Source organism: Crassostrea angulata, unplaced genomic scaffold, assembly GCF_025612915.1.
Source record: "Crassostrea angulata isolate pt1a10 unplaced genomic scaffold, ASM2561291v2 HiC_scaffold_304, whole genome shotgun sequence".
NCBI classification, from domain to species: Eukaryota; Metazoa; Mollusca; class Bivalvia; order Ostreida; family Ostreidae; genus Magallana; species Magallana angulata.
This window is the reverse complement of record NW_026441857.1, coordinates 35,490-51,102: the sequence shown is the minus strand read 5'-3', so window position 1 is coordinate 51,102 and position 15,613 is coordinate 35,490. Positions and strand designations below refer to the sequence as shown.

Genomic DNA, 15,613 nt, shown 5'->3' with positions numbered 1-15,613 from the left:
ACATTGTCCAGATAGTTTGTGTTATGACTCCATTAAGTTGATTTTATCTTACTTATTGTTGCTCGGGTGAGGGATGTGGCATACAGGCTTCTTGTTGTGTACCCTAGCTTCAATGATGACTTTGTTTTGGAGAGTATATAATTACTGGAACTATGATTACATCTAAGTTTAAAATATCGTATAAAATAATTAGTAAGTAACAAGTTTCGTGGTGTTTCTTAATTCTCGTTTATAAAAAATTATTGTTAGGAAGATCAAGAATAGAATTTGTATATCAGTGCAGATTAAAATAGATCACCTTAAACAGTCAATGATTTGTATAATGACCACTGGTCTTGTTTATTCATTATCAGATTTCGCTTATTTCCAGATGCCTAAGGCAAAGAAAGTATCTGCCAGAAAGCGGCGGTTAGCTGACAAGCTCAGAAAAAGAAATCAGAGGGAGAAGCAAAGTCAAGAATTCCAAGGCAGTACAAAAGATTCTGATCCAGAATCTGTTGTTTCTTGCGAAACATCAGATGGAGCAGTGTGTGCTCCTCCCGGTAATTTTCCGGGGCAAGGCTCTATAGGGTTGCCTCCTGTTGAGGGAAAACCCTTGGCCAGAGTGCAGGCCTCTCTTCGTGAGAAAATGCACTCACCTGCCCCGAGGTTGCCATCTCCTCGGGGAAGCCGTCTGATTGTCCAGAAGGGCAAGGCACCGTCCACTGACTCCCCACCGTGGGTTTGTGCTCCACCGAGGGCACCTGGACCGGACACCGTGCACGTGTCTGGTCCAGCAGGTCAGGCGCAGCTGGATACCTCCTGGAAGGAGGAGACCAGTAGAAAACTAAAAGATGAGGGCTACCTAAACGATATCAAAAAGGAAACTCTAAGTAACACAAACGGAATATTGAACGAAAAATTGGATACTGTAGAGAATATGAACACAGAAAGTATAAATGGAACTGTAGAAAAGATGATGGAATGTAAATATAGCGAAGAGATGAAACAAACTGTAACAAAGTTAAGAATTGATGATGAAGATAGTTTGAAAGGAAAAAATTATGCAGAAGAGAGTGAAAGAAGTGAGAATATTGAAGAATTTGAACATAGTATGAATATTGAGAATTTGAATGAGGAAAATTGTCTAAAAGAAAGTACTCAATGTAGAATGCAGAGTAGTGATGATGAAAACTTGCACTGTAAAGCAGAGACTGTGTATTCGATTTCAGTTCAGGGTTCATTCCATCAAGCAGATCCAATGTTTGGCGATACTGCAGGAACACAGTGTGTAGCAAATTGTTTGTCAGGTTTAGCATACAATGTTCTAAAGAGTGCAGATATTTGGCAATCAACTGATATGAATAAAGTCTTGGTGACAGGAGATGAATTGTACACATACCTGCAGCGTTGTTCCTCAATTACTAATAGGTATTTGTTGGTGGAAGAGTTGCCTAAGTTTTTTGAATGCTACAACAACACATTTGAATTTCAAGTAAAAGTACCAGTTCATAGTATAATCAGCTTATCAGAAGAAGAGCCATGTTATGAAGACTTTAATGCTTATCCTCTTTTTGAAGCTCTCCAGATGTCACTTTTTGAAGCAAATGGGTGTTTTGTGTGTTTTGGGGGAAATACCCTTTTAATTGGGAAAGCAAGTAATGGTTTTTTTTCATTTGATTCACATTCACGTTGCTCTCGTGGATATTTAAGCGTTAGAGGGAAGAGTACAAGGATTTTGCTGAAGGATGTTCAGGATGTTTTTCAACATATAAGGTTATTGGCACTTTCTATGGGCTTTTCAAAAACTGTTGAATGTGAGTTAACTGGAGTGTTTTGCTCACTGAAGTATTTTGCTATTGCAGAAGTTGATGAAGTTGAAAGGTCTGAAGATTATTTAAGTGAATTTGCTTTAATGTCTAATCAGTCAAATGTTGAAGGGACTCAAAGGTATTCAGGAGAATCAAAGGATTCAAAGCAAGATGACTTAGTTCCAAAGCAATCAGATACATTACAGACAAATGAAGTAATTTTTACGGGCGAGGAAATCAAACGGCATAATTTTAGACCTTTATCTACACAGAAACAAAGGGATTTGTGCAATGAATTGGGATTGCCATATTCTGATCCTAGATGTGAAGATGATGCAGTGTTTGTAAAAGACATAAGTGCACCTAGCAGCTGTAAAGAAATTGAACAAGATGGAAATTGCTTTTTCAGGGCAATATCATTCAGTCTGACGAACTCCGAGAGCCATCACCATCATATTCGTAAAGTTGTTTGTCAATATTTGCTAAAACATGAAGCAATATTTGAACAGTTTTTAAGGTGTGAAGGATCTTTAAGATCATACTTGCTTAATAGTAAAATGTCTCAGAGGGGTATTTGGGCTACTGAATTGGAAATTCTTGCAATGTCGCATATGTTAAATTTAGATATTTATACTTATTCTGATAATAAGTGGCTTCAGTACAGTAGAGAAGGGCCTAATTCTGAATTGGTTGAAGAGAGGGAAGGTATTTATTTATACCACAGACAGCAGAACCATTATGATGTTGTTTTGAGTGTTTCACCAAGGCTTCCTCAAAAAGATTTTTCAGCCAAAAATAGGTGTACTAAGAGAGAGTATAATCTTCGGAAAAATAATCAAATTCGAATGAAACAGAAGAGAATTTCTTTAAAAGTGAAAATAGACTCTAAAGAAAACCGCAGAGCTGCACTTAGAAAAAAGTACAGGGAAAATGAGGTATACCGGAAGAAGATGTTGGAGAGAAAGAAAATCATGTACTCAGATCTAGACTTTAAATTAAAAACGCAGTTGAGGAACAAAGAACTATATAATGCATTAGATTCTGTACAAATGGCAAGTAAAAGAAGAAGTAAACTGAAGTACTCAACAGACTTGAATCATAGAGAGGAAAAGAAAAGGAAGAGTGTTGAAAAATATAAGATGGATGCTAAGCATCGAGAACAGTTGAAGGAAGAAAGCATTAAGAGGTACAGGACAGACCTTGAACATCAGGTAATTGTCAAGAAGGCTAGCACTGATAAGTACAAGACAGACTTGAAGCATCAAGAAAATGTTAAGAAAGCTAGTATTGAGAAATACAAAACAGATCTTGCGCACCAGGAAAGCGTGAAAAAAGCTAGTATTGAAAAGTACAAAACAGACTTGGAACACCAGGAAAATGTGAAGAGAAAAAATGCCATGAAGTACATGACCGACTTGGAACATCAAACTAAAGTTAAACAGAGGGTCTTGAAAAAATACAGAGAAGATGAATCATATAGGATAAAAAACAAAGCAGCTTTTGTACACAGATATAGAACAAATGAAACTTTTAAAACAAAAGTTCAAGAGCAAGCAGCAAAAAGGTATCAGACTGATACACAAGTTCAGTCAAAAGTCAAGAAAACGAGCAAAGTTAGTTACCAGTCATCTGTAAAAGTACAAAATAGGAAAAAGGAAAGAGTTGCAGAAAAAAGGAGGCTTAAAAATTTGAACTTGGAACAGGAAGAGGAAGTTATCAGATTGTTTAAAAAAAAATCAATGGAAGGTCCGGATTATGTTTGTAATTGTTGCCATAGACTTTTGTTTAAAAATCAAGTTCAAGGATGTGAACATGAAATGTATCAATAAAATAATGAGGCAAAAATAATCTCTGAGATTTGTTTGACAGACAAGTATTTGCATGAATGCTCAGAATCTTGCCCAGAAGCATGTACCAAATCATCATTATGGATTTGTTACACTTGTCACAGAAAAATAATGAGTGGCAAAGCACCAGCTGAGGCTGCAGCCAATAATATGATTTTAGAGGATATTTCATCTGAATTGACCAATTTGAACAGCTTAGAACAGCATTTGATTGCGATTCATATACCATTTATGAAGGTAATGGCTCTTCCTCATGGTGGGCAAAAAAATGTACATGGACCAGTCATTTGTGTTCCTTCAGATATGAGAAAAACTGTCAGTTTACCAATGAAAGGAGATGAAAACTTGTTGTTGCGTGTGAAATTAAAAAGGAAGTTGAATTACAAAGGCTACTTTGAATATCAGTTTGTTAATACAAAACATATCATGTCAGCCATTTCATACTTGAAGGAAAACAATGAGTGGTATAAGGATATACAGATTGAATCGAACTTTGAAGAAATTGTAGAGGTTCATGGGGAAACAACAGAGGGTGTAGAAACAGGGAATGATGTTGAAAATGAGGAGGAAATGGTTGCATTTGACACATGTTTACAGCCTGTAGATGTTGCACAGGAAGTGTTAGACCACTATTTTGATGATGTGTACAATATTGCACCAGGTGAAGGGAAGAACCCCATTCGAATGTTACAGGAACCTGGCAATGAAGCTAAGGCATTTCCTTGTCTCTTTCCAAGCGGTCGTTTCTCCTGGAATGAAGAAAGATCAGAAAAATTAACACTTTCCAGGTATTTTAATAATAGGTTAATGAACGCAGATTGCAGGTTTGCCAAAGATACAAGTTACATTTTCTTCAGTCAGTACATGTCTGAATTAAATCAAGTGATTGAGAAAACTCAAATTTCACTTCGAAAATCGTTATCGAAATGTACAGGCGGGAAACCAGTGACAATAAATATGCTGCAAGATCCAAATACTCTCTCTAGTTTGTTGAGAAATGATGATGCTATAAGGTTTATGCAGCCGATAAGAGGAACACCTGCTTATTGGGCATCAGCACAGAAAGACCTCTTTGCTATGTTGCGGCAATTAGGAATCCCAACTTGGTTCTGTTCGTTTTCTTCAGCCGAGTACAGATGGAATGATGCTATTAAAGCTATATTGCAACAACAGAGCGATAACAGAAATCCTGATGAAATGGACTGGTCCGAAAAGAATGAAATTCTAAGATGCAATCCAGTCACAGTGGCTAGGATGTTTGATCATAGATTTCAAGTGTTTCATAAGGAGGTCATACTTTCCCCAGCAGAACCAATAGGAAAAGTAGTAGATTTTTTTCAAAGGGTCGAGTTTCAGCAGAGGGGATCTCCACACATGCATTGTTTATACTGGATTGAAAATGCACCAAATATTGATTCTGATGGCGTCGAAGTTGTATGTAACTTCATTGACAGATATGTAACGTGTGCTGTACCATCAGAAAGTGATGATGCCGAATTGAGAAAAAGTGTCTTAGAAGTTCAACAACACAGCAAAAAACATTCAAAATCTTGTAAAAAGAAGGGAACAGAATGCAGATTTAATTTCCCAAGGCCCCCATCTCAAAAAACGTTCATTACAAATGCTCAGGAGGTGGAGGAAGAGAACTCAGATGAATGTGAAAAAGAGACAATGGTAAACAAGACATATGCAAAGGAATTATTACTCAGTGTTTGGGAGAAAGTCCAGAACGAAGTTGACGGAATCATAACAACAGAAGAATTGTTTGATGATCTTTCACTCAGTCAGGAACTATACGAAGAAGCTCATAATATCTTATCGACAAAAAAGTCAGTTATACTAAAACGCTGCCCAAATGAGGTGTGGACGAACCAGTACAATAGATGTCTGCTGAAATCATGGGATGCTAACATGGACATACAGTTTGTACTGGACCCTTTCAGTTGTATTGTTTACATTGTTTCTTACATATCGAAGTCAGAGAGAGAGATGGGCATGTTACTCAAACAGACAAAGTTAGAGGCTGAAGATGGAAATTTTGATGCCAGACAGACGATGAAAAAAATTGGCTCAGCTTATTTGCATCACAGAGAAGTGAGTGCCCAGGAGGCAGTGTACAGAGTGTGTAATTTAAAGATGAAAGAATGTTCAAGAAAAGTTGTCTTTGTGCCTGTTGGTGACAATCCAGTGCGTTTAAGTAAGCCTCTATCTGTGCTGAAAAAGAAGGCGCCAAAGGATGTACAGCTTATAGATGAGGAAGACGATGATGAGAACGAAGTTTGGATGACAAATATTGTGGAACGTTACATGAACCGACCCGATAAGCCGATGTTCCATGAAATGTGTCTTGCTGATTTTTGCTCTAGATTCAGGGTGCTTGCTAAATCACAAGTTCCTAAGAAAGAGAATGAAAATGTATTTGAATTACAGAATGGAAAAGGTTATGTGCAACAAAGAACAAGAACTCAGCCTGCTGTCGTAAGGTATCCTAGGTTTAATAAAGAGAAAATGCCAGAAAAATATTATCAGTCTCTTTTGCAACTTTTTCTTCCATACTGGATAGAGACACAGTTAAAACCACCAGGATTTGATTTATATGAGGATTTCTATAATTCTGGTTATGTGAGAATTTCTGGTGAAAGACGAAACCGGTCGGTAAAATCAATTGTAGAAATCAATCACTCACATTATGCAAAAAATGAAGATTTGATTGAGAATGCGCAGGAAGCTTATGAAATGAATGGCGAACCTGAAGATGCATGGTCACGTATATGTCCAGAAACAGAGGTTCTCAGAAGAGAAGGTATTTCAGAGAGAAAGGAAACTGAACTGATACAGGAGGAAAATGTTGATATCATACCAGACATTGAAAACGAACAACATAATGCCGATGTTATGTATCATGTTCAGCAAGACGTAATTTCAAGGGAAGAAATGTTACCTGTTCTTCAAAATCTGAATGAAACACAGAGTGAAATATTTTACATGATGCGCGACTGGTGTCTAGCAAAAATTGCAGGGGAGAAATGTGAACCTATACATTTATTTGTAACTGGAGGTGCGGGTACTGGAAAAAGTCATCTCATAAAAGCCATTCATTATGAGGCATCTCGTTTGCTTTCACGAATAATGAGCGAACCAGAAAGGATATCAGTGCTTCTCTCAGCATTCACTGGAACAGCAGCTTTCAATATTGGCGGAAATACACTTCACCATTTATTTTCATTAACAAAGTATCTTCCTTTGCCATATGAACCACTTGGAGAGCAAAGTCTTAGTGAATTGAGAATGAAGATAGGAGATGTTCAGATTCTGATCATTGATGAAATATCAATGGTATACAAACGACTTCTATACTACGTACACGAAAGGTTGGTGCAAATTAAGAAATGCAAACATCCATTTGGAGGGGTTTGTGTAATTGCTGTTGGAGACTTTTACCAGCTTCCCCCTGTTAAACAGAGAAAAGATGAAAGACTATACAAAGAAAATATGAGTTATCCTATGGATTACTGGATTGATTTATTTAAGTTCATTGAGCTGAAAGAGATCATGAGGCAAAAAGAAGATTTGTCTTTTGCAAAGATTCTCAATTCACTTCGTGTAAGAGAAAAAAATGACCCGCTAACACAGCAACAAAGTGACTTTCTAGAAAACTGTATCAGGGAGGGACCAGACGATGTTCTCCATGTGTATTCTACAAATGAAGAGGTTAACACATTCAACCTTTCAATGTTAAGAAGAACTTGCGAAGATTTACTGGAAATTGATGCTCAAGATTTTAAGAAGGACAAAACATCCGGTAAGCTTACATTAAGAAACAAACCTGTTACGAGGTCGAAAAGCGACGGTCTTCCAAGCTCGCTATTACTATCAGTAAATGCAAGAGTAATGCTTACAAGAAATTGTAATGTGGCAGATGGACTTGTTAATGGGGTCATGGGGCATATATGTCAGTTTGTTTTTGAAGAAAATGACAAAAGAGTACTTAAAGCTGTAGGAGTAGTGTTTGATAACAAGGAGGTTGGGAGGAAGTCTGGACAAAAGACAAAGAATGGGAACATAGTGTTTATAGAAAGAGTGCAAGAAGAGATCAAGGATAGGGTAACATCAGTGGTAAGGCACCAGTTTCCAATTCGTTTATCTTGGGCATGTACGGCTCATAAGGTGCAGGGAATGACAACAAAGAAAGTTGTTGTAAATTTAGATAAAGCATTTGCTCCAGGTCAAGGATATGTCGCATTGTCAAGAGTGACTTCACAGGACGGGCTATTTATTGATACAGAGAATCCAGTTCGATTGTTGAAAAATGTTTTTGCTGATCCAGAAGTAAAGACAGCGTTAAACGAAATGCAGAAAGTTACATTTAATGATATTCCACGACTTTTACTTTCCAATGGAAAGAAAATTATTATGCATAACATACAGAGCTTGGGTAGTCATTTTGAAGATCTACAAAATGATGCAAGGTTCAAGCAGGTTGATATTATTTGCCTATCAGAGACATGGTTAAAGTCCGGAGAAAACGCGGAAAAGTATGCTCTTCAAGGGTTCCAGTTTCATCATCTTCCAAGAAAGGAGGCATATGAAGAAAGCAGTGCCCTAAATCAGAGATTACAAATGTCACGTGGTGGAGGCGTTGGGATGTATTTAAAAGATGAGAATGACAGTTGTGATATTATCTTATTGTCCAAAATGAATGTCGAAGGAATGGCTGTGAAATTGAGACAGGAAAATATTTTGTTGTTGTCTGTATATCGCCCTTCCACGATGAAATTAACAACATTCATTTACAATCTTAGGAAAGTTTTTGACTTCTTGAAAATAAATCATCAAGACAGTATAATCTTAGGTGATTTCAACGAGGATGCAAAATCTAGTGGTCCAATTCAAAGGTTTATGAGAGAACAAAACTTCAAACAGATGGTATCCTTTGGCACTACAGAAGGGGGGACAATTTTGGATCATGTGTATGTGTCTAGTTCAATAGAAATTGAAGTTCATCGAATACCAACATATTACAGCTACCATGATGCGCTGCTATTGAAGTTGGTAGATAAGTAATTATCTTGCTTAATATTTAAAACAATCAAGTGTTTTAGACATCACAATGTGTGTTCGTTGTCTTTTTGATAACTATTTACTTTACTCTTTTATATTTCAAAGAGATCTCCTCGTTATTGGAAGATACTGATTTTTTTTTATAATTGTGCATTTATATAAGCTGAAGTTGTTAGAGATTTTGAAAGAACACATTATGTTATCTTACAGTGTAATAACAGGGTTCTGGACAGCATTGTTCGCCTTTTAAAAATGGAACTCTACGAAGCAATGTTAAGGTGTCCTGGGGCTAAAAAACGATACATGTAGTGTTTGACTTTACGAAAACTACTTATAAATATTAAATGATAAGAACGTAACGACACATTTCCCGAGATCTTTCGACTGAAATACAGATCGTGACATCAAAGTTGAATATAACGTTATAACGTATGAAGTACAGACAAGTGACTTTCAACACATCGTGAAATAAATCGGGAAGCCTTAATATACCCGCGTTATATACCCAAATTTAAATGGTGAAATATATTGACTTTTTGTATACTTAACAACATCTAGCTAACAAACCATATCTGAAAGAGGCGTGGTCACGATTTTGGGCAAAACTTATATCTCTGTTTCTATTTTTTAAGTGTTTCAGTAAGGCATTTCTAATAGTGAACCAAAAACCTAGTGGCAGTCTTGTTATAGCGAAATATTGAGCTCACAATTCTCATGTAATAAATCTTACATACCATATGTTTTTGTTTACGTTTTGAAAGTTAATGTGAGTATTCTAGTTTTAGACCTAACGTGAATGTGATAAACCCTATCATTTATTTATGCTTAAAACGAATTCTAGAAGAGAGAGAGAAATCAGCTTGAAAAAGAATTGTTTGCGGATTTATTGAACTAATGTAAGCAGAAGCATGGCGCGAGCCTTGTTTACATTAAAAAAAATTTGTGAGCTCTTTAGCTTGCTTATAATAACGACTGTGAGTATTCTAGTTTTAGACCTAACGTGAATGTGATAAGGTAGCAAGGGACAGTTTCGAATAAAGTACCCGTCAATATTTTTGTAAAATTGAGAGTTGCTGTACTTGAAGGCTTATGAGTGTTGCTAAAATTCATGAAATGATTTTTAATGATTATCATTAGTTAGAGGGGTGTCTCTTGTTGAAATTGATATGCAATATGTAGGCCCCTTATGTTAGGTACATGAGAATCAGAAGTAAAATGCGAAACCTGCGGCTTTGACTGTTGTGCTGACTTTACACAGTGAAATTGCAAGTTACAGACGGGAGGTAAAATAACACGAAAAGTAGGTGGATGGGACATTGTAAACTATACACCGGTAAGTTTCTGACATGTGATAGTGCAGCATGCACGCGGTACGGAAGGTCAACCCTCTGCAGGGAATTAGCTGGGGGAGGTCTAAAAAGCTGAAAAATCATGACAAATTAGCAAAATATGAAAGGGTCAAAATCTCATAAAAACCAGTATGTAGAGAATTTTACAGGTTTTGATTAGCAGTTTTCTTCAGAAATTGGTGATTGGTCTTATAAAGAGTGAATTAATGGTATTTGTGCTGAATGGGAACCAGAGAAATTCTAGTTACAGAGTTCCGAAGACATATGCATCCCTTGGCTACAATGAATTGGATAAAAAAAACTGTCCCTTGCCACCTAAACCCTATCATTTATTTATGCTTAAAACGAATTCTAGAAGAGAGAGAGAAATCAGCTTGAAAAAGAATTGTTTGCGGATTTATTGAACTATTGTAACAGAAGCATGGCGCGAGCCTTGCTTACATAAAGAAAATTGTGAGCTCTTTAGCTTGCTTATAACTACGACTGACCAATACTCAAATTTTGATTGATGTATAGAAATGCATTTTTAACGCATTGTAAAATGTAAAAAAAAAAAAAAAAATAGAATTTGACCAAAATAGTGACAATGCCTCTTTAAAATTTTAAGTAAATCTGATGATAAAATTGTTGACCATCATCAAGCCTGCCTAACAGTTGGTAAAAAAAATAAGGTTGAAAATTAAAATGTTTTATGATCGAGTGTAATCAATCTGCGTGCTTTGCATCGATTGTAAACGAAGCAAACTTCAGAAATATTAGTTAAAACATGTTTATTTTTGGTTTGTTAAAATATTATGACCTTTATTTTTAGCGTCGTACATTTAACAAAATAAAAATTGACTCGACGTCAGGATCAAATTTTTAATATCAGGCGAAATAATGCGATACTTTTTTATGGCGCTTGTTTAATTTTTTAATCAAATTTTTGAAGTAATTTTATTTATTGAAATATGTCTTAATTGACCGGGAACACTACTACAATGTCTATTATTATACATACATTTAGCATTGTCATCGTTTAAACTGATTGAAATAAAATCGGACCAAGAAGCTTTAAGAGTTGAAAACATAAATCCCTTCGTCATTCAAATTTTAACAGAATGTTTAGAGTGTATAATTATAAAAGGAATTGCTAATCGTCTCCAGAATTGAAGAAAAAAATAAAATCGTTGATTGTCTAAGCATTTACAGTGCATTAGAAATATTGACCTCTGAAGTCCTTGTTAGAAGATGTAGCTTCTATCCAGAACAAATGTCATTGTCCAACAAACCACAGTAAAATGAAAAATTGGAATTCATTATTTTGTTGTAAATATAATGTTCTATTGAAATTGGGCATATCATAATTAGATAGCAGAATATATTAGAAACCCAACAAAATTTCAAATCGTTTGTTGACGCTACATAATAACCTGAAAAAATAATGTTTGCTGATAGATACTTTAAAAATATGTTAAACAATCATTTAAAAATTAACAAAAATTACGATTGTAAAGACATAAAAGGAATGATTTAGTTTAGTTTAGATGTTTTGGAAAAAAATCATTGAATCAATTCTAAAAAGAAAATGTCATTAAACGCAGAATTTCAAGATCATAACGGATATCATGTCTTTATGTTGACTCCGGTCATTTTAACACGTTATAGATCTCGTTACGAGCAACCAATGGGTCCTCCGTCCGATTTTTGAATAGATAAGATTAAACTTATCAATTCAAAGGTAAAATCGTAGATCTAAGCGAAAAAAAGTTAAAAAAAAATGTGCGGCACTCGGGGCTTGAACCCGGGTCGCCTGGGCCATGTCCACGACACTATCGACTGAGCTACTCGGACTCTCGCTTCATAACTTTGACGCTTAATTTCTCGGAAATGTCTTGTTTGATTTTAAAACAAATTACATATTCTGAATCAGTAAGAGGGTCACTATAAGGTGTAACATTTTCAAACAAAAATATAAAAAAATAAAAAAGTCGAAAAATTAATTTTTTTAAATTTCCTTCCGGTGACGACCGGAAATGACGGCAGACATTCTCTAGACCCAGGTGCAACAGAAAAACGGTAGATCTATCATCTCTGAAAATTTTAGCCTTATATCTTTTCTCGTTTTTGAGAAACCTGACAGACAAAATTGACTTCAAAAAATCGTTTAATGACGATAACTTCCGACCGGAAGTAAATTTTCAAAAAATATTACGGCGGTACAAACTTCAGATAGCGAAGCATCATCAGTGAAAATTTGAAGGAAATCGATTCAGCCATTTCCGAGAAATCGCCTGCACAAAATGTGTAAGGAAAAAAAGAATAATAACTAGATTCGATCTCGTTGCGAGCAACGAGTGGGTCTTCCGACCAATTTTTGAATAGATAAGATTAAACTTATCAATTCAAAGATAAAAACGTAGATCTAAGCAAAAAATAGTTAAAAAAAAAATTGCGGCACTCGAGGCTTGAACCCGGGTCGCCTGGGCCATGTCAACGACTATATCGACTGAGCTACTCGGACTTTCGCTTCAGGACTTTGACGCTTAATTTCTCGAGAATGCCTTGATCGATTTTAAAACAAATTACATATTCTAAATCAGTAGGAGGGTCACTATAAGGTGTAAAAATTTCCCAAAAAAATATTAAAAAATAAAAAAGTCGAAAAATTCAATTTTTGAAATTTCCTTCCGGTGACGACCGGAAGTGACAGCAGACATTCTCTTGACCGAGGTACACCAGAAAAACGGTAGTTCTATCATCTCTGAAAATTTCAGCCCTATATCTTTACTCGTTTTTGAGAAACCTGACAGACAAAATTGACCTTAAAAAATCGTTTATTGACGATAACTTCCGACCGGAAGTGAATTTTGAAAAAATATCACGGGGGTACAAACTTCAGATGGCGAGGCATCATCAGTGAAAATTTGAAGGAAATCAAATCAGCCATTTTCGAGAAATCGCCTGCACAAAATGTGTAAGGAAAAAAAGAATAATAATAATAATACGAAAATTGAAAAAGAAACAATAGAATAATAGAAGGGTCTTCCGCTGAAGACGGAAGACCCTAATAATAATACGAAAATTGAAAAAGAAACAATAGAATAATAGAAGGGTCTTCCGCTGAAGACGGAAGACCCTAATAATAATAGAATTGAAAAAGAAACCGAAGAATAATAGAAGGGTCTTCCGCTGAAGACGGAAGACCCTAATAAGAAAAGTGAAAAAGAAACATTACAATAATAGAAGGGTCTTCCGCTGAAGACGGAAGACCCTAATAATTTTAGGCTGTTTTTGTCAAAATCGTAATGAAAGAGTGTTTTCAACTTGTACTAAAGTCAAACAACCCCTTTAAATTGAATATTTCGGTTAGAAAATCCAAAAAAAAAAAAATGGAGAGAAAGAAAGAGAGAGAAAGAAGAAATTTTAACTCCGGCGAGGCCTTTGCAGGTGTCATAACAGTATTTCATTGAAGGTTCACGTCAAAACATGGCTGACGCGAAATAATTCCGGAATTTCTCTTTGAATTTGGGGCGTTTCCGCCCGGGAGAGGAGCTGAATTTTTGTATGAGATGAGGAACGATGTGTGAGATGTCTGACTACACAGGTTTGGTAACAGTGCGATGTCATTTGAAATATTGATGCGTGTTTTTGTCTGGAGGGGGGTGAAAAGACCCGAGCTTGATTTTCCTCGTAAATAAATCGAAAGTAGAATTTTGAGGTGTGGATCTCGGATTCGGTTAACGACAATTAGGGGAAGTAAAGTCCTAAAACAATGACTGATGCATTTTACACATGTATTTCAGTGTTGAGATTTTCTTTCGTGTCGTTTATTATTGTGTTTGACTGTTTTATTTCAACAGGATTGATAAAATCATTATAAATGTAGAAATAACGAAATCAGAAACACGTAATTTTATTCGGTAAAAATTTGATGACAGTAATTTCCACAGTTCTAACATTCATAAGTAGTTCACACGCTATCGTAGATACAGACTAAACGGAAAACAAGAAATATACATGCAACAGAAATATCACGCGGCTGCTTACATCCCTTGTACTGTGTACATTTTAAATCCTCGTACAGGCTGTACTTGCCGCATGATCTCAGGAATTTCTTCTGAATTGTTCAATCCGCTGCATATTTGGCAGATAATAAGAATGGGGTCCGGGGTATATTTACACAAAATTTCATTAGGATTGTGTGAAGGGCTCGGGAGTTAGAATTTTTTTCTACAGTACATGTCAAGCACGCCAATCGAAACTCAAATGTCCAAAAATTCATAACTCTCTTAAAAGTGAACGAATTGGTCTGGTAATTAGTACAGTAATCTAGAATGGTACTAGGTTGAAAATAAAGGTCCAAAATGAAAGATTCAGTCAAATCAGTCCAGAAAAACTTAATGATTTTGTGAATGGGGGGGGGGGGGTCGGTGTGTGTGGTGTGTAAATTTTATTTCCGCGTATAGGCTATAAGCGCCGTTTGATTCTTCTTAATTCTTCAATCTGCTGCTAATTTGACAGACAATAAGAATGGGGTCCGAGGTTTATATTCACGAATTTTCATTAGAATTGAGTGAAGGGCTCGGGAGTTAGAATTTTTTTGTGAAGTACACGTCAAACATGCCGATTGAAACTCAAATGCCAAAAAGTTCATAACTCTGTTAATAATGAACGAATTGTACTAGTATTTAGTACAGTAATCTAGAATGGTACTAAGTTGAAATTAAAGGTCCAAGATCAAAGATCAAGTAAAATCGGGTCAGAAAAACTAAATGATTTTATGAATGGGGGGGGGGTGTCGGTCAGTGACTTCTATATGAAACGGAGAATATTAAATTCTAAATATCACATATTATGCAATTTCTATATAAAATACATATGTAAGAACAATGTATAAGCGTTGTTTTAAAGATGTAACTATTAATTTTTTTCAACATGTTAACTTTATTTCAGTATGAATACATAGCTATGGATCTCAATACACAAATACTGGGAAAAGCGCTATTATTGTAATTTCTTTACAAAATCAAAACGGAAAAGAACAGAATCCATCATTTTAAAGATAAAAAAATCTAATCTAAGCAAAAAGTAGTTAAAAAAAAATTGCGGCACTCGGGGCTTGAACCCGGGTCGCCTGGGCCATGTCCACGACTCTATCGACTGAGCTACTCAGACTCTCGCTTCAGAACTTTGACACTTAGTTTCTCGAGAATGCCTTGATCGATTTTAAAACAAAATACATATTCTGAATCAGTGAAAGGGTCACTATCATCTAATTGGAAAAAATATATTAAAACAAAAAGTTGAAAATTTTCATTTTTTAAATTTGCTTCCGGTGACAACCGGAAGCGACGGTCACCATTCTCTTGACCGAGGTACACGAGGATATTGCTAGATCTATCATCTCTGAAAATTTCAGTTCTCTATCTTCACTCGTTTTTGAGAAACATCGCCGACAAAATTGACTTTTAAAAATCGTAAAACGACGATAACTTCCGACCGGAAGTGAATTTTTGAAAATTCTTCCGGCGGTATAAAATTCATATCACTTGGCATCAGTCCTGAAAATTTGAAGGAAATCGGA

At 35.8% G+C, this 15,613-nt stretch overlaps 1 protein-coding gene across 1 annotated transcript; it reads left to right on the top strand.

Annotated features, from left to right (window-relative positions):
• The first annotated feature begins 370 nt into the window (after window positions 1-370).
• LOC128170074 (uncharacterized) lies at window positions 371-7,970 on the top strand. Its single transcript, XM_052836054.1, has 4 exons — window positions 371-1,064; window positions 3,939-7,439; window positions 7,557-7,741; window positions 7,965-7,970. The coding sequence occupies exons 1-4, from the start codon at window positions 371-373 to the stop codon at window positions 7,968-7,970; spliced, it is 4,386 nt and encodes a 1,461-aa protein (XP_052692014.1).
• Window positions 7,971-15,613: the final 7,643 nt, after the last annotated feature.